This window comes from Cyprinus carpio, chromosome A11, assembly GCF_018340385.1.
Source record: "Cyprinus carpio isolate SPL01 chromosome A11, ASM1834038v1, whole genome shotgun sequence".
In the NCBI taxonomy this organism is placed as follows: Eukaryota; Metazoa; Chordata; class Actinopteri; order Cypriniformes; family Cyprinidae; genus Cyprinus; species Cyprinus carpio.
This window is the reverse complement of record NC_056582.1, coordinates 14,100,042-14,117,945: the sequence shown is the minus strand read 5'-3', so window position 1 is coordinate 14,117,945 and position 17,904 is coordinate 14,100,042. Positions and strand designations below refer to the sequence as shown.

Below are 17,904 nucleotides of genomic sequence, written 5' to 3'. Positions count from 1 at the left end.
GCCACCATATACATCCACCAAATAAGAGCAACTCGATGTATGATCCATAAATATTTATTTAAACATTTCACATTTCAATTAAATGTAAATGATTTACCACCTCTACATGTAACACATGGATATATGGATAGTTTAGTCTTTGTGGTAAAGCCACACAGTTAGCTTATTTAGTAAAAAGGATCAAACACTACTTTTTTCTTTTTCATTTTTTTTTACAAACAGCAGTTTGAGAAAGATCATCAATAAAGGTTAAACTTTATTTATTTATGGAACCATTTTAATTATGTGATTGGATTGCTTGCAAAGTAAATTAACTCAATATGTTTGAGACTAATCAAATTTACTACACTGTAGTTTTGGCCCATCTATTTTAATCCTATTTCCAGTGGCCTAAGGCACAGGAATATTCTTATACTTTACAGGAAAGTTTATATTTAACAGACTGCACAGATATATCCATGCAGAGGCTTTGATAACAATGCTATTCAATATCTGTGCAGTAAGGTGCAACAGTTGACCTGTTTACATTTTCATTTGACCTAGAAGTAAAGGTTTAAAATTGTGAGTGTTCAAAGCAGATAGACTTTGCTGAAAACCCTCAAACCCTTATTTGCCCTCTGTGCATTTTCCGATTACTATAAATAAAAAAAAGATGTCAAAGACATTGCTCTGTTCATCAAAGTTTAGACACTACTTTGGGTGTGCATCAAATGATGTCAAGAATTGTTCGTTTATAATAAGCACAACTCAGATGCATTATTTTCTTAGGGGGCAACTTTACAGCTCAATGAAAGTGCTATCTCACTACAAAAGAAACAAGTTCAAACCCCAAGAGATTGTGCTCAAATTAAAAGTTTGATGATAACAAGGGTCATCACGTTCCAGCTACCAGATACTTATTCAGCCTACAGTGCCTTTTAACCACACAAACACATTAATCAAATGAAAATGGACTTGTTTGTAACAGAGAACAAATAAACTCATGTAACAAGGAAAAATAATAAAAGCTGTAACAATCAGGAAAAGGGTAAATAAAAACAAATCAGGAATGAGTAGAAATATGGGCACTAAAAATCCTAATTGAAGAGGGATTTGTTTGTAAGAGCTCTCAGAGGAGAGTGTCATCAGTGCAGCCTCCTTCAAGGCCGTAGCGGAACTCCTGCAGGTTTGACACGCCATAGAAATGAATGAAGGCCGCTGCCACCACCAGCACATGGAATATCTGGTGTGAGTGAAACTAAGAAGAGAGCAAAATTTGGTGAGTAAAACGTGTGCATATCACTATACTCAAGAACATGATTATGAAAACCATTTCTCAACTGAAGAAAGTCACTCCGAGTCACTACTAAATAAACAAAAATCAAAAACACATGAACTTACCCAAATATCACACTTGCCCGGGAAAAAGCGCTCTGGGATTCGTGCAGCATACAGCCCAGCACCTGTGATGTACATGGCGCCCATTAAATAGAACCAGCCCATCTGTCCAACAGTAGTGGCCTTGACGAAACCCTCCTCGATGGTGAAATGCATGGTGGGGACAATCCCACTCAGTCCAAGACCCATGAAAACTCCTAAAAAATGTTTTCAAAAACAATAGGCAATGAATTAATGCACTGTTGTCTTGATGCAGTTTTATTTTAGTATCACTAAGGCACTATTATATTTTTTCTGATTTTTGAACAAGCTTTTATTTTTGTATTTTTTTGTTTTTTGTAATTTTTCTGTAATTGTTTCTAAATTTTATTAAATGTCTATATATAGTTTTTCGGAAATAATCAAAAGAAATATTGCTTTGGCAACTAGCTGAAATAAAATAGTTTTTAATATTTTTATTTATATTATATTTTTAGATTTTCCTTTTATATTTAATTTCAGTAAACATTTATTTTATTTCAAACAATTACTTTTTTATGGTTTTAGTTTTAGTCACCTCTTACTCTTTATTTATTTACTCTGCTAATATAGGTGCAAAACAAGTTGAATGCGAAAGTGCTGTGCACAAGTGCACAATCACAGCCAATCAGATGATATTTTATGTTTAAAAGTCACCATGAAATCAAAATTGACAATTCTTTGATGGAATATTGCCATGTTTATTATAAATGATTTTTAAATTTTTTTTATTTATGCACCCTTGTAATCTGCATCACTTCAGGGTCCATTTTTCAGAGTTAGAGATAAGCCTAAATGAACCAAAATTGACCCGTTGTGGCAAATAGGTCACTGCCCACCTGCTCTGGTGGGCCTGTGGCGGGGAGTGGAGAAACGGTCCCACTGGGCAACAACGATTGCTGCTATGCCCAACACACAGACGATTGTGAGGTAGATGAGACGCGGCTGAGGAGAGCAGTAGAAGGAGTAGTAAAGCCAGGGTACAAAAGAGCCCATGATCAGCAAAGCAATGCCAGAGTAGTCCAGTCTGAGAGAGAGAGAACACGAGAAACAGAGAGATTAAAGTCACTTAAAATCATTTCTAGCATGAAATAGATCAGTTAATAACAAGACAGTAAACTTACTTGGAGAAAGTGCGAGAGACTTTCTCAGAATGGCAGTAGACAGTGTGAAAAAGCCAGGAGAAGCTGAGGCACAGAACTGCACCCAAGAAGAACATCCCGAACACCACCTTCTCCTGCAGCGGGGCCATGAAGTACATATTGGGCCTTAGCATGGTAAGTGTGCCCAGGCCCAAGAATAAGATTAACCCTGTGGAAAAAAAACAAACAAATAAAAAATAAAAATGGGTCAATGTAATGCTATTTTTTATTTTTTTGTCTATATTTTTCAATTCATTTAAATACATTAAAATGCAATTCATACATACAATGGCATGAATCTACATCTTTTATGATGAACGTTTTTTTAATTTGTGAACAATACATTTTTAATATTTTTTTGTGGAGCATAAAGTAAAAAATCTCAAGGAGATCCAACTTTCCTGGTGTCATAATGAAGAAATATATTCTGAAACTGTTATTAAAGGGGGACATTAGTCACTTTAACATGGTGTTTGCATATAAATGTGTCTTAGCAGTGTGTGGACACAACCACCCTAAATCCATACTCTCCTTTTTTTTAATCCCCAAAAAAGCTAAACAGTCTATATTATCAAGCCGTTTTGTTTTTCTGAGCAATATTGACGTCATATTGATCCCACGACCGCTGACGGACTGCCCTGTACTTGCAAATTTCAGCCCTTGGCCAGTTGTACACTGTCCACCATTTTCTCCGCACTTGAGCAGCTGTAGTGACAACAATGTCTCGTAAGCAATGCAGGTGTCTTGTAGTTTGATGTAAAAGTGAACAAAAGTCATAATTTTCTCCAGACATCAGAGCCACTGAGGACGCAGTGGATTAGTTTGGTTTTTGATGGTTTTTATATTTTCAGTTTAGTTTGAGTTTTATACTTTTTAAAATTTTATTACTTTAGTGTTATTTATTTATTATATTTCTATTTAGCTTTCAGTTATTTTTACTTAATTTTTCTATTATTTTAGTACTTCAAACTAAACTTAATTTAGATAGTTGGCAATATTTCCAATTTTTGTTTTTTGTTTTAAGTTTTTCATTTAATATTTATTTTATATTTTGTCTTTCTTTTAATTACCAAAAAATGATTTTAATAATGTTAGTTTTAAGTAATGATAACAACATTGCTTTGGCATAAGCCTTTTTATCATGGATGCTTTGTTACTGACCCTATTATACAATGATATTCATTTTTTTATTATTTTAACGTTATTAAAATTATTTTTCATTTCAGTATAAGAAAAAGGTTTATCCTGATCGTGCATGCTCTCAAAATTAGAGCGGTGTTTGTTCTTGTAACTGATCTGCTGCATACTTAATGCACTAAATATATGCATGAGGTGCACAATAGCCACTATTCTCTGTGACAGCTCTACAGCATAACCCTAATCTTACCCAACAAATGAGTCCAGATATTCCCGGTCTCTGTGTGGATCCTGAAAATGCTCCTGAAGCAGGCACGGAACGAGGGCATGGGAGGCCGATGACCGTGCAGGAGGTAGTCATTGTCTTTTAGCCACTCTGGCAGGACGTGAAAGGGAATGACCCTCCAGCGGCCCTCCCAGACCTGCACAACCGAGATTCAGCATTAATTTCATTTAATTTCTTTTTAAGCATTAAAATAGCTGTGCTTAATGACCACACCTTATGCACAAACTCCTCCATCTTCTCCATTGCATGGTGAGCCTGCAGTGGTAGTGTCAGAACGTCTCCGACGTCTTCATCCTCCTCTTCATCATCAGCGAGATTGCTTGCTCCCTGTGGACACAATCACAATCAAAATGAGCCTGCAACACTACTGGCACAGAATATGAAAGACTCCGTAATGCATTCAGATTAATAATTACTAGGCTTGCCTCTGACTGGGCTCCTTTGGCTCCTATGGGGCCATTCTCCTCCAGCAGGGGACCCAGCTCCATCAGCTCCACGTCGGCTGGCACATGGCATTCCTCTGTGACCTGGCAGTCTGCATGACTGGCAGACCTGATTTGGCCTGACATAAGTTGACTGCCCTGTGACCCGTCCCAGACCTCTGAAGCCTTCACTTCAGTTCACTGTGCGCCAAACGTAATATATTCAATCAAAACAAAACTTCATTGCAAAGTCAAGTCAGGACAACTTCAGTGACCCGTAACAACAACAGAGACGGCTTACCTCTGGCAGAAGCTTTGAACACAGGCAGGTTTCAGGATGTTTTCTATAAAATTGCATTCAATCTTGGAAAAAAAAAACACACGCATATATATATATATATATATATATATATATATATATATATATATATATATATATATATATATATATATATATATACACATATATACATATACATACATACACACAGCTAGTTTTCATTATAACAATGGCTTTTTTTAAAGAAAAAAGTCAAAATTACAAGAACAAAGTCAAAATATTTGAGAATAAAGTCAAAATTACGAAAATTAAGTCGTAGCAATTACAATATAATATTTTGAGAGTATAGTCTATATTGTGCATGCAAATGGCCTGAAATTCCAGTGGCAACTGATTTGAATAAGATATATATATTGATATGTGGGATTATTAGCAGAAATCATACCATGTGTCATACTCGTGGGGACAGTGTGCTTGGAAATAATATTTCAGGTCTTTGAATACATTCATTATTTGTAGTACACCAGCCACTCTATAACAGCAATAAGATTTGTGTTTCTGGTACTTTTAATATAAAACAAAGTCTCAGCTTTCAAATTCTGTCAGTTTTATAGCTTAATACAAACAATGTCTTACAATAATGTGTTTTTCACGCTGTTTAATGTGGTGTGACAGATCGCTGTAGGCTATTTGCCTCAGTTTAAGTGGCATGTGAATCAATCATCTTTTCAATGTCATATTTTGACTTTATTGTTGTAATTTTGACTTCATTTTCAAAATATTTTGACTTTATTCTCATAATTTTGACTTTTTTTATAACGACTTAACGAGTTCACACAGGCAATGACGTTGTCTTTTTACCAGTAAAGCACCATTCACACATCAGTTTTAAAATACCAGTAAATTCTATGACATAGTTAACTGGAAATGACATCTAAAAGGCCGCGCCTCCCGGTGCTGTGTTTGTAAACATGGACGGGGTATACACAGCCAGTGTTTTTGTTGATGTTTTCATTTTTGTGTCAAATGTTCACATTCATGCAGTGCTTTTGGCCCAGAGACATCGTATTAGATGACTTTAGATTTTTTTTATGCCTTTCTCTAAAAAGTAACCCTGCGTTCCATTCTGAAGGGCTCATCCCTATGCCCTAATCCCTTCAAAGGGGTTACCCTTCGGAGTGAAAGATTTAAAGTGTTGAAGGGTCTAGGGGACCTAACAACTGTTTCTTGAAGTGCCCTTCAGCGTCATCATCCCGTGTCCACACGGAGGTGCCGTCATCATGCAAAGAATCTGCGCAAAGGATCATGGGAGCCCGAAGTGTCCATCAGGGCCCTTTGAAGTGGCCAGATTTGAGCACTTCAGTTTGGAATGACCCTTCAATATGGTGGCCATTATTGTTTTCACTCCGAAGTGCCCTTCGGAGGGTGATATATCCCGTTTGGAACGCACCGTAAATGTGTCATCTGCGTAAGAATGTCATGATTGGCCCAGAGTAGATTGTTGCATCCCAATTCGCATACTATCCATCCTATATAGTATTCGAATTTAGAATTAGTGTGTCCCAAATATTAGTATGTTGAAATGAGTATTCCAAAGGTAGTCGGATGGTTTACTGCTTCCGGCAGAAATTCAAAGTACAGATCCGTGCACACTCTAACAGCTAATATTGCCCACAACACATTGCGTGGTGGACAAGGATTCGATTAAGAATTTAGAAACGCATAAAAAGAGTTAAAAAAACTACAAACATGGTGGATATGTGAGACCTACAGACAGGTAGAGAAAGGGGTTTGAGTGATAAATAATCAATATCTACACTGTTGAAAAACTATTTATTTAATGTTATCTGCGTTATAATGATGTCATAATAATGTTATAATGAACTTTATAATGATACGTTTGGTCATTAACTTTTAAATGCATCATCTTCATTTCTCTCCAATACAGCAGGAAATAAATTAAACAAAATGTGGATAATTTTAACTTTGACAAGATGATTGACAGGGTAGTTTAAACTGTGACAGGGTGCACGTAACTAAGCAAAACAAATAGGTAAAAGTGTAGAACTGCACTGTCTGTTTGCATATGTGCATCAATTGGATGTTTGATTGTGTGCAAAACAGAGTACTCAGAGTGCTTTTTTGCAACCATTTTGCTGCACCTTTGGCTCAGAATGCATTTTGAAATTCACACTGCATTTTGCTACCCGTAAGTCTAAATGCATTTAGAAAAAATGGCATTTAAATGATAATTTTGCTACAGTTTTTGCTTGGACATATTAAAAATATCTAATTAATTTGGGTATTACAATTGTATTTTAATTTTGCAACTTATAAAGCGCTAAAAATGTTTTTAATTTACAAATTTGATTGTATTAAGGAATTTGGGTATTTAAATTGTATTTTTGTTTTTTCATTTCCATTTTGCACTAAATGTTGCACATATGTATAGGAAAATTTAATTTTAAATAAAAAAATGCATTGCTATTTTATATATTGCATTGCCATTTTGCAAATTAGATTTCAAAATGAATTTTGCTACCCATATGCTTCAATAAATTAAAGGTAATTTACCAGAAAAGACTTTTTATGGGAAAGGGGCTACTGTTGCACTCTATTAAAACGAAACTCAAGAATGAATCCGATATTTTGTTCATTAATCGTGAATGTGTGCATCAATGAATAACATATGACGATGTACTTGTAAATGAGGTAAGGAAGTTCTTGAAACTTGTTGTCTCTTTCTGTAGTATGTCAACAACAACAACAACAACAAAAAATCTCCAGCAGTTGACAAAAACTGACCACCTGAAGACAAACATACTGTAGACACTTTTATATACAGCATAATAAGACTTGTGAGCGACAAGGTGTTTCTCGGATCAGCGGAGTAAACTCGGCTCGACTCACTCACTCATCCGTCGCAACGCGCTGGCGTCACGGTGTCACCTGCGGAGAAGAGCCACCGAACGAATCTTTTTGTCTCAAAATCCTCAACACTAATTCGAATCGAACGTTCGAACGCAGCGCACATTTGGTTCCAAATACACTGTCTAGGTATACAGTTCAGTAGATTTCGAAATAAAACTGATATAACTGACATCGATATCTGTATTAAGCAGCATCATACCGCAGCACTCATAACCATGACTAACGGAAATTAGCCTGCTGCTAACAACGGGCTTTAAATTTTAGGGAACGAGCAGCCAAAACACCGGCATACGTCATGATTAACGCTTACAAAATACATTACATAGCAACAACGATATAACAACAACTATATGATACGCAAAATATGTCTCTAACAACCATAAATTCATTCGTACGAAATTAAGCCTTTTAAAAACACAAAGCTGTTGTAATAAAGCAGGTTAGCAGTGAGACCGCTGCGCACCGCTAAACTACTGTGTCTGGATGCGTACATAACAACATGGGAATCATAATTTCGTCGTTACATTGAAATAACAATTCATTTCGTCGTGTAGACGTTACCTGATGCCAAGATGCGCTGTTTAAGAAATTGGATCTCTTCCGGATGGCCACCAAACACCAGCAGGATGCAGAAATAGTTGAAAGCCGCCGTGTACACTATACTATTGCGCTGTTGTCTTTGAAATAACGCCGCGGTGGCGCCGCCTGCTGGCGAAAGTCCCCACAGGCTCGGCGCTCTTTAGGGGCGCTAACCCATTTATTTGATGGTTCTTGTGAATGTTTCCAAATTTAGAGCAGTAATCTAATAAATTTGATTTATTTAATTGTAAAAAAACAGAGAATGGCGGTTGAACATCCATCTGAGGACTGCACAGAAAATACTATAAAGGGCTTTACCATACTGCAGCCTGTTTGTGTGATGGTCACATTTATCCAGCACGTGCTGGGAGGCTTTAGGATGATTAAAAAAAAAAAAAAAATTTTTAAATCCTACTACCAGTCTTTCGGGATGGAGCATTTCTGTGCTAAACCCGCTGACCTTTGCCGACAATCTCCTAAAATCCCCAATCCTTGTCCTAGGTAGTCTTTATAATCGCAGTCAAATGTGAGCATCATACAACCACAACATACATGAAATCCACCAATCCAGAAGGAATTAAAAACAATAAAATGCCAGTGAAAACACTTTAATAAGCACTTGCTTTAGTGCATTTCATATAAAACAATTGTATTGCTTTTTAAATTCAAATATGGTTAACATAAGTTAGGAGTGCAGCATGCATACAAAAATACTTCAGTGACAGCAAATGCATCTCATAACAATGCATACATACATCAAACATGAATGTCAGTCACATCACAGGCACGTAAATTACAATATTCTGCATGATTATAATTCACAGGCACATGAATTGTAATATTCTGCATTAAATTCAGCAAGCAGGTGTCTTAACACACTTGTACCTTTTTTAGTGCATTAAATTGGGGCTTTTTTGTAGTATCATCCTCTTATAGTGCGCTTTTATAGCACATCAAGCCACAATAGTCAATATAAAGCCTGAGGGTACAGCAGACCGTCTCTGTATCGTGTTAGAATAATAGGCTTTTACTCTGAAGAACCAATTACCTCCGGACAGACTAGAACTTAAACATTTAATATCTATTATATACTGTCAATAAAAAAGATATTCCCTATATATATGATGAAGATTTATAATGCAATATTTGCTTAAACACAATTGTGCAATTTAGTTTCTTTGGAGTCTTGTCCCGGAGCATTGAGAACGGTCTAATAGACGAAACGTTGGCTCTGCCGGTAGCCCAGTTTGTCCAGGTTGGGATTACATGCAAACTGGATCATGGGAGGTGGACCACACATGAGGATCATAGAGTCATCACTGGGTGGAGGCAGGTGCTCCTGAATCATCTCAGCATTGATGAAGCCCTGACTGTACTCCCAATCTGCAGACACATAAATGCAGGTAAATGTAAAACAAAAAACAAATATATATGATCAATAAAAATACAAATGTAGTCTAAAACATGTCCCAAGTTCTTAGAAATGTACTCCGTTTTTATGTTGGCTTCCCTTTTTTGAAAAAGTTGACAAGGATCATGTGACACTGAAGACTGGAGTACTGATGCTGCAAATTCAGCTTTGCCATCACAGAAATAAATGACATTTTTAAGTATATTAAAATAGAAAACAGTTATTTTCAATGGAAATAATGTTTCACAATATTGCTTAAGAATATTTTTGATCAAATAAATGCAGCCTTGGTGAGTATAAGAGACTTTCAGAAACACAGAAATTCTTACTGACCCCAAACTTTTGAAAGGAAATGTATACCAAGCTTTATCATTTGTGGGTTAGGCAGGAAGCCATATACCTGCAGGAGCCCGGTCCACTGTGAACCAGAGTTTGAAGCGATCCGGATGCCTCGCCTGAATCTCCTCCAGATCATCCTTCAGCAGAATGTCCTTCTCAGTCTGGAAGGCAGACGAAAGGTAAACAGATTCATTTTAGACTTGCAGTCTGAACATCACTCTTATTTAATTTGTCGTTTAGGAACAAACCATTTCATCATGCTCTGAAAGGGATAGTTCACACACACACACACACACACACACACACACACACACACAACCTGGTTGGCAAACAGCATGCTGCATGTCGTTGTATCACTTGGATTTTTGATGATGTCACGAATCAGCTGTAACATTGGCGTAATGCCTATAGAAGCGAGCAGAACAAATTACTTTAGTGATCATACAGCATCATTATGACTAGAAATGAGGAGAAAGACACTCTACCTGTTCCTCCAGCTATAAGACCCAACGTTCTTACAGTCTTAGTCTCAGCAGGGGTTTTCTTATCGGCCTGTATAGCAAACTGACCTGTTGGGAGGAGATGTAGGTGTAAGGTGTGACCCATCTAAATACATCCATCTAAATTCAAATATTGATATTAAATGTCCTGAGTCAGACCTTGCCCCTTGTACTCCAGCAAACCTCCTGGACCTCTGAAGTCAATCACATCTCCGATCCTCAAACTCTCCAAGTACTGGGACATCTTCCCCCCTTCTGGGAACTTTGGGTGCACATTCTTAAAATAAATCTGCAGAATGAAATACGTCAGCTCTATAGTACTGTTTAAAACCACAGGAGCTTTTTTTAAGAAATATAGACAATCAGAACCTTCACAACAAGGTCAACGTATCCTTTGTCATCGTCGCTGGACACTGGTGTGTAGGGACGCACAGTCAAATTCCCATCAATCCTGGCAGAGAGATAAACATGCTTGCCTTGAGAAAGAAAGACAGGGAGAAAGAGTACTTTACTACTTAATAGGTGATACACACCCTGGTCTGTCCATCAACTTCTTGTTTACACCAGGTATGAACATCCGTATCACATGAGTGCAGACACAGCACTGTTTACATCTGGTAACTAGCATCTCAGTCGGGTCTGATTTTGTGACTACATACATCACTTGCTATATCAGTATGTTACTGCATGTTAAAATGCGAAAAAGGCGTGAATGCAGCATATGATAATGTGCTGCTCAGGAAACATTTCTTGTCATTATCAGAGTTGAAAACAGTTGAACTGCTTAATTTTTTTGTGTGTGTGTGTGGAAAGAACAGCATTTATTTGAAACAGAGATCTTTTGTAACATTCTTAATTTTGTTAGTCACTTGGTTAATTTAATGCATCCTTGCTGAATTAAAGTATATAAAAAAACCTAAACTAAATAGTGTAGATACTGATTTGTATATACCCTAGAAATATTTATGATAATTATTTTTGTCTAATAACTGTACTAGTGAATATATTAAGTTCGATGTGCATGATCTGTGTTAAGACGTTCATATCAGGAAATATGAGGAAAAGCATTAAACCACTAAAATTGAAAACTTGGTTCAGAGCCAAGCTGATTGAGATCAGGACAGATCAGCATTTTCACTACAAATCTGATGTGGTTTGCTTTTCTTAGTAATTGGCTCATGCAATGTTTTGAACCCCGTCTACATCTGAATTTAGCTCCGTCCAGTAATGCCTTATGTAAAGAATGTCCAAATGTCTGTGATTGATTACTCTCAAGCTTTTGTGCATGTTTAAACAAGCTGGGTACTTACCTACTGGTAATCCCAAAACATGCTCTGGACTGGGCAGGGCGAAGCGAAACCTGCGGGTATCGTGGCTTATGATCTGTAGGAAAAGAAAAATATCTTATTTTGTCAACAGCATCTTGTCAGCACCACAGATATAAATTCTAGCACATGGAAATAAATAGGGCTGATACCTCTTTGTCTACTAATCTCAATTTGTATTTTTCAGAGGGACTAATCAGGGTAATCTGTGGTTTCCTTTTCCTGTTGAAGTAATAATAACCCAGAAGACCTGCTGTTGAGACCAGCACCACTCCAACCGTGACTGCAACTGCAGTGGACTGAAATACAGGTTAGTGCACATTAACACGGTTTAAAATCCACACATTATAAATAAACGCTAAAAATGCATTCATTGACAGATATGCAAAATACAACACAAGCGTGACTCAAACATGAACAAAGATTCTCCGCAGTTTCAAATGCCTGAATGAATCATCTGTAACGTTATCTCCTAAAATAAACTCTGACGTTTCTGCTTTGGTATCCCACTTCAAGAAGAACTGCCTGCTGATTTAGTTTTCTACAACACAAAACTGTAATTTAAATGCAGATGACTGAATAGCATGTCTTTAAGTTAGTTAGTGCCTGCCATGACTAGTCAATGTGCTGTGCTGATAAACCGATAACCAGCAATGTTAAACAAATTTGGTGACATGCCAAAGCAACATTTCGTTTCACTAACAGTTCATCGCTGCAATTAAACTTTAGTGTATTCTCTAAAGCTTTATGACTTACCATCGCGTAACTCATGCCAGCAGATCTACTTCTACAAGCAGATTCAGTCAGAACGAAGCTTCAGACTAAACATTCGTAGGCACACCCATAAACATGCAGGCAGCTGTGTTGGAGGCAAACAACGCTGCGCAGTTATTGCGCACAACAAAACGATTCGAACAACGGCCGAATGCCATCCACATTACAACACTATCTAATGTCTCCTGTCTCCGGGAACCCCGGAAACTCATAAAACCAGAAAAGTCCAGAATAAAAGTCCAGATGAATGTGTGTGTGTGTGTGTGTGTGTGTGTGTGTGTGTGTGTGTGTATATATTAGTGGTGTCAAACAATTCATTGCGATTAATTGCATCCAAAATAAAAGTTTTTGTTTACATTATATATGTGTGCGTACTGTATACATTTATTATGTAGCCTATATAAAAAACACACATACTTGTTTTATTAGTGGTTTTTTTGTATTTAAATGTATTGTTTGTACTGTTATGTATACATAATAAATATACATAGTACACACATACGTTAGGTAAACAAAATTTTTAAAAACACAAATTTTATTTTGGATGTGATTATTCGTTTGCCAGTACTAACATATAACATATATATTTATTTATATGGATCTTATTATTCGTATACTAACATATAACATATATATATATATATATACACACACACACACACATACATACATATACATATAAAGTGGAATAAAAGTTACTTAATTTCTTTTTCCAAATATGAAAACTTTACTTAAAATTAAATGTTTTAAATTACAGTGCAAATAATAAATGTCCTCTGATTTTTGTTTTGTTTAGAAAAGTAGTATATTTATTTATAAATATACAATACAAATTTAAATGTAAAAAAAACCAAGAAAGTAATTAAATGTTCAGAAGATATTTTATTAAAATATCCACATCTAATTCACAAATTCAAAAAAGTAGAAGCAATTTCCTGAAAAATGAATACAGTTTGTAATATCGATGCTGAGAGAGCCATCATTTTAAGATACCAGAGTGCTTTTAAAAGTAGATCATTGCATACATTTTTTGCCTTGTTTTCCTAAATAATTTCTGTTCAAACTATTATCTTCTTTACGTAATTGCGAACATTGAAGTGAAGCTGATTGGAGGTGGCTGAGAAAACCTCCAATGCCAGAGCCTTTGTCTCTTCTGATCCGTTCCAAAGGGCCCGATAAACTGGTAATGTGTACTTCTGTTTCCCCTGAACGCAAAACATGAAAATCAGTCTTTTAAAACAATGTCACCCAGTCTCTATGCATTCCAGCAATCTAATTATTAGTCTGAAGATCTAAATAATTAATAAATAGCTGTACAGATTCTAACCTGGCTTGTGAGGAAGTTGCGAATATGTTGGAATCCTGGTTTATGCTGATTCTTCGCAACAATCAGGGCCCATCGCAGTTTCAGCTCGGCATTGTTGGACTCAATAATATGCGAGTAGCACTCCTCCAGCTTCTTTATGTGGCCTGTTAATACAGAGATATTTTGTATTTTACAATCTACCTAAATACAACTTTTACTAAATAAAAACAAACCCTAAACACAAGGAAGTATTCGCACCATCTGGAAGTGGTGACTTCTCAAGGATCTTTTCCAAGAAGTAGACAGTTTGGTAGGTCTTCCACAGTTTTATATCAGTTTTGCAGATAGATTCCAAGTCTAGGCTATGATTAACCCACATCTCCGCTAACAGTTCTGCTGGTTTCATTAGCTCCTGACCAGCGGAGAGGTCAGGCACATATGGAGGCCAACCCGACACATTGAGCCAGCTGTCAAAATCCAGACCTAATAAAGCAACCGAGAAGAAACAAAACAAAAGCTGATGCAAAGGCAGTCTAACCAAACAGTATGAATTTATCTTTTGTGATTTTATGACAAAGACATGCTATTAATGGTCTTTTTCTGCACCCTTGATTTGATGGACATTCTTCTCTTTCAGGTCTGGGAAAAACTCCAGGTAGAAGTCCAATACGTCCTCTGCAATCACACTTCTGAACTTGAACTTGTCCACATACGCTTGAAGAGACACAATTGAATCATACTTATTTACATAAAACCACTGGTATATACTATCAATGTACAAGTCTGGGGTTAGTACGATTTTTGAAAGATATTAATGAATTGTTCCGGTAACCTTGAGGAATGCATCAAAGCGTGACTGATCTCCTGCGAGGTGGGCCAGGTAGGAAACAAAGCAGAAGCCTTTCTCATAGGGCGTTTCATTGTAGGTATCATCAGGATCAACACCTGCAGTGGAAAGACACAGAGGCAGTTACTACCCCTTCTTTACAATTTACAGTAAATCTGCTTACAATGTCAAATTAAAACAGACTAATCTAGTGGTGACCTGCCTGGTTCAATCTTAACCCGGAGTTTGTTGAGAGGATGGTCCTCTCCGGTGTTGTCCATGTGTTGACGCAGAAGAGCTTTACCAGTGGCTGCCTCCAGACATGTAAAAGCCTCTCCTGAGAATGAAATGACACTATATAATGAATTCTTTATTAGTGAAATATTAAAGGTCAAATACCGTATGGCATACCGTACAGCTCCCTGCAAACCCTGCGCTGAGCGTACATGGTGAAACCCTCGTTCAGCCAGAAATCACTCCAGGTGGCATTTGTTACGAGGTTTCCAAACCAGCTGTGGCAGATCTCGTGTACAATGACGTCAGCGAGAGAACGATCGCCGGCCAGCAGACAGGGTGTGACAAAGGTCAGGCAGGGGTTCTCCATCCCACCGAAAGGGAAGGATGGAGGCATGAACAGCACATCGTATCTAAACAGTTACAACTAATTAAAAACACCACTGTAGTGTAATAACTATGTAGTTCACTGAAGCTGTTCAAAAAAGCATACCCCACCTTCCCCAAACGTAGGGTCCAAACAGTTTCTCTCCCACGGAGAGGAAGTCTTCGATCACATTATCATACTCCTGCTTGGCTGCCTGCAGTAAACAAGGCTCGGTCCAGACGCGTGTCCTAAAAACGCAGTTAAAAGTGTTTATTATAATAATCATTTTTATTTAAATGCTCTCTTTATAATAGGCTCCACATATAATGTTAGTACAGCACTAAAAGCACATATAATTTAGTTTTTACATGAACATTTCCAACAACTGCAGCTTGAAGAAATGCTGAGTTATTGAAAGTTACTGTTTGTTTTCGTAGCACAATGAACTCTTTTATTCCAAAGGAGCAATAAAGACTTTATGCCTGATGATATAACTTCTTTATGGTAAAAGATTTTGATTTTTTTTTTTTTTACCTGGGTCCCACTTCAGCAGACTGCAGGTCCCCTACTGCCAGAGCTACCAGGTATGCTGGAATGGGACGTTCCATGGTGAACAGGAAAGCTCTGTCCGCTTGCCTCTGTTCCCATTTACTAGCGCTCATAACTGCTGTGAAGCCATCAGGGACCTGATAATAAGAACGAGGAACATCAAAGAAAGAAGCTACTGTGTTTACGAGAAAGTTCAAAGTGCAATGATAAGAAATCAATTGTGTCGGCTGAACTTGTGCTTCTTTCTTTCTTGAGAATCTGACGTGAGCCTATCGCCGATGATATAAAAAATAAAAATAGTTTATAAAATCAAAAACAAATATTGACCAATAATATGTTTTTGACCAACCTCATTTTATAATATATTATTTACTTATATACATTGCAGTTATTTTATACTGTTCAACAGTTTGGGGTTTGTAAATCTGCCCGGCCCAAAGGCCTCACCTGAACTGTTGCTGAGTAGGTGCTCTTGACTGCTGGAGTATCAAAGCAAGGGAAGAAGGAGCGGTTGAGAACAGCCTGGCCTTGAGTAAAAACATAAGGCTTGAGCTTTCCCGCGGTCTGCTCTGGTTCCAGCCAACACACCTAAAAGAAGATACATGCGTTCGGTGAGACATTACCTGCACAACTGCCGAGTACGTGCTCTTTGTCATGGGCGTATGGAAGCCGGGAAACAGGCTGCGGTTCAGGACAGGGAACCCAGATGTGTACAAGAATGGCAGCGTCTTCTCAGCTGTCTGCACTGGGTCCAGCCATGACATCTACAGAGAAGTGACGCACGCTTGCTTGTACAATAAATGAATGACTCTGGCATTATCAGTGCTGATCTGAACACTGAAAGTGACTAAAGGCTGCTTGTAGAACAAGTTCAGAAAGAGAAACCAAAGTATTCTTCCTTCTAGAACTCGTGACACACCAACAAGTTTCAGTTTTGATCACAATAAAATGCTCAGGCTGTTGTGAACCGTCAATATGGGAATTAATATGAACAAAAAATATTAAAAGAGGTTTGCATGCTTACCCCTGGTCCATCAGAAGCTGTGTATTTGATTGCAAGTTGAAGTTTGTCATCTGAGTTGAAAGGCGTTGGAAACTTCACGACCAGTGTTGTCCCATAATTGGTGAAGTCTCGAATCAGAAATTCTGCTGTGGTCCAGTCAGGTGAATTATGACTGAATGTGATCTCATGCACAGACAGTGTCGGATGAATATCCAGCTGTAACTCACTTTGACCATCCTGGGCGCACTGCAGCTGTATTGTTTCGGTACCTGATATGGTTTTCCGCTCGAGATCCACTTTTAGATCGAGATGAAAATGGTCTATTTTAAACTGGCGGAAACTAGAGGAGGTAGCGACGTCTTCGGCTTTATCTGAATACAGGGTAAATGTTTTATCCATTGTACTACTGACCAAAAATCTACAGCTACACCGGTAAATGTCGGCCAGTCTGTTCCTGCACTCGCGAATGACAAGTGAACCAACCGTGCTAAAACAATCTAAGCGCTGATCTTTATAGCATGTGGATGGGATTTACGCTCTATTCCTCTGCGTTATTGCAGCGCAGTGTTGTTTGTCGTAAAGACATAACGGGTGACCAATAAGAAAAACTCTTTCATGCATACTGAAATGCTACTACTTTAAAACGATTATGTTATTCATATCCTCCTGACTACCAGCTATAGAGTTTTGTCCTCTGTTATTACTTCCATTATTGCACTTTTTTGTTCATTCTATGTTGCACCCAAAACACATTAATATGCAAATTAGATCGTTTATAGATACATTGTATCTACCTATAAATGTTTTATATATATATATAATTTCATAATAGTTGAGAATCATCTTTATATAAAGTTTGGTATAAAAAAAATTAAGAGTGATTAAAATAAAAATCCCACTGTTTTTGCCTTTTCATGTCTATTCATGTCTTTTTATTTCTTTATTTATTTAAATCAGGACTTTTTAAAGTCCGATGTCCTCTACAGAGGTAGTCAGGAGGGTATAAGACAAATACCTGTCTTTGTCAAATACCTTGCCCTTTGTAGGGCTCAGATAGTCTTTTGAAGCCACTTTAAAATCTCAGGACGTTGTCTACAT

At 37.3% G+C, this 17,904-nt stretch overlaps 3 protein-coding genes across 4 annotated transcripts; all 3 read right to left on the bottom strand.

The window, feature by feature from the left end:
* Positions 1–38: 38 nt before the first annotated feature.
* Positions 39–8,307, bottom strand: LOC109098578 (adiponectin receptor protein 1-like). Its single transcript, XM_019112176.2, has 9 exons — positions 8,155–8,307; positions 4,684–4,745; positions 4,386–4,583; positions 4,174–4,287; positions 3,925–4,096; positions 2,520–2,706; positions 2,235–2,422; positions 1,381–1,574; positions 39–1,237 (listed from the first exon to the last, which is right to left on the bottom strand). The coding sequence occupies exons 3-9, from the start codon at positions 4,527–4,529 to the stop codon at positions 1,109–1,111; spliced, it is 1,128 nt and encodes a 375-aa protein (XP_018967721.1). The 5' UTR covers positions 4,530–4,583; positions 4,684–4,745; positions 8,155–8,307; the 3' UTR covers positions 39–1,108.
* Positions 8,308–8,764: 457 nt separating this feature from the next.
* Positions 8,765–12,686, bottom strand: LOC109098580 (NADH-cytochrome b5 reductase 3-like). Its single transcript, XM_019112179.2, has 9 exons — positions 12,504–12,686; positions 11,900–12,046; positions 11,733–11,805; positions 10,792–10,898; positions 10,582–10,711; positions 10,408–10,491; positions 10,242–10,327; positions 9,984–10,083; positions 8,765–9,555 (listed from the first exon to the last, which is right to left on the bottom strand). The coding sequence occupies exons 1-9, from the start codon at positions 12,516–12,518 to the stop codon at positions 9,383–9,385; spliced, it is 915 nt and encodes a 304-aa protein (XP_018967724.1). The 5' UTR covers positions 12,519–12,686; the 3' UTR covers positions 8,765–9,382.
* A 697-nt stretch (positions 12,687–13,383) lies between these two features.
* On the bottom strand, positions 13,384–17,303 carry LOC109098332 (aminopeptidase B-like). 2 transcript variants are annotated; one of them, XM_042766378.1, is made up of 11 exons: positions 16,828–17,303; positions 16,427–16,567; positions 15,789–15,940; positions 15,386–15,502; positions 15,065–15,300; positions 14,877–14,990; positions 14,659–14,772; positions 14,434–14,541; positions 14,086–14,310; positions 13,849–13,991; positions 13,384–13,726 (listed from the first exon to the last, which is right to left on the bottom strand). In XM_042766378.1, the coding sequence occupies exons 1-11, from the start codon at positions 17,203–17,205 to the stop codon at positions 13,580–13,582; spliced, it is 1,875 nt and encodes a 624-aa protein (XP_042622312.1). In that variant the 5' UTR covers positions 17,206–17,303; the 3' UTR covers positions 13,384–13,579. The 2 variants fall into 2 exon arrangements, with proteins under 2 accessions (XP_042622312.1, XP_042622311.1); XM_042766377.1 differs by lacking the exon at positions 16,427–16,567 and adding an exon at positions 16,251–16,391 and having other exon boundaries at positions 16,828–17,302.
* Positions 17,304–17,904: the final 601 nt, after the last annotated feature.

Coding starts and splice junctions, on each gene's coding strand:
- LOC109098332 (XM_042766378.1), bottom strand. CDS start 17,205: ATGGATAAAACATTTACCCTGTATTCAGATAAAGCCGAAGACGTCGCT. Junction 14,991..15,064: donor GGTTTGCAGGGAGCTGTACG/GTATGCCATACG, acceptor TTTCATTCTCAG/GAGAGGCTTTTACATGTCTG. Junction 14,773..14,876: donor CCGGGTTAAGATTGAACCAG/GCAGGTCACCAC, acceptor TTTCCACTGCAG/GTGTTGATCCTGATGATACC.
- LOC109098580 (XM_019112179.2), bottom strand. Junction 10,084..10,241: donor GCATGCTGTTTGCCAACCAG/GTTGTGTGTGTG, acceptor TCTGCCTTCCAG/ACTGAGAAGGACATTCTGCT. Junction 9,556..9,983: donor AGTGGACCGGGCTCCTGCAG/GTATATGGCTTC, acceptor ATGTGTCTGCAG/ATTGGGAGTACAGTCAGGGC.
- LOC109098578 (XM_019112176.2), bottom strand. CDS start 4,529: ATGTCAGGCCAAATCAGGTCTGCCAGTCATGCAGACTGCCAGGTCACA. Junction 2,423..2,519: donor GTCTCTCGCACTTTCTCCAA/GTAAGTTTACTG, acceptor TCTCTCTCTCAG/ACTGGACTACTCTGGCATTG. Junction 1,575..2,234: donor CCACAGGCCCACCAGAGCAG/GTGGGCAGTGAC, acceptor AACATTTTTTAG/GAGTTTTCATGGGTCTTGGA.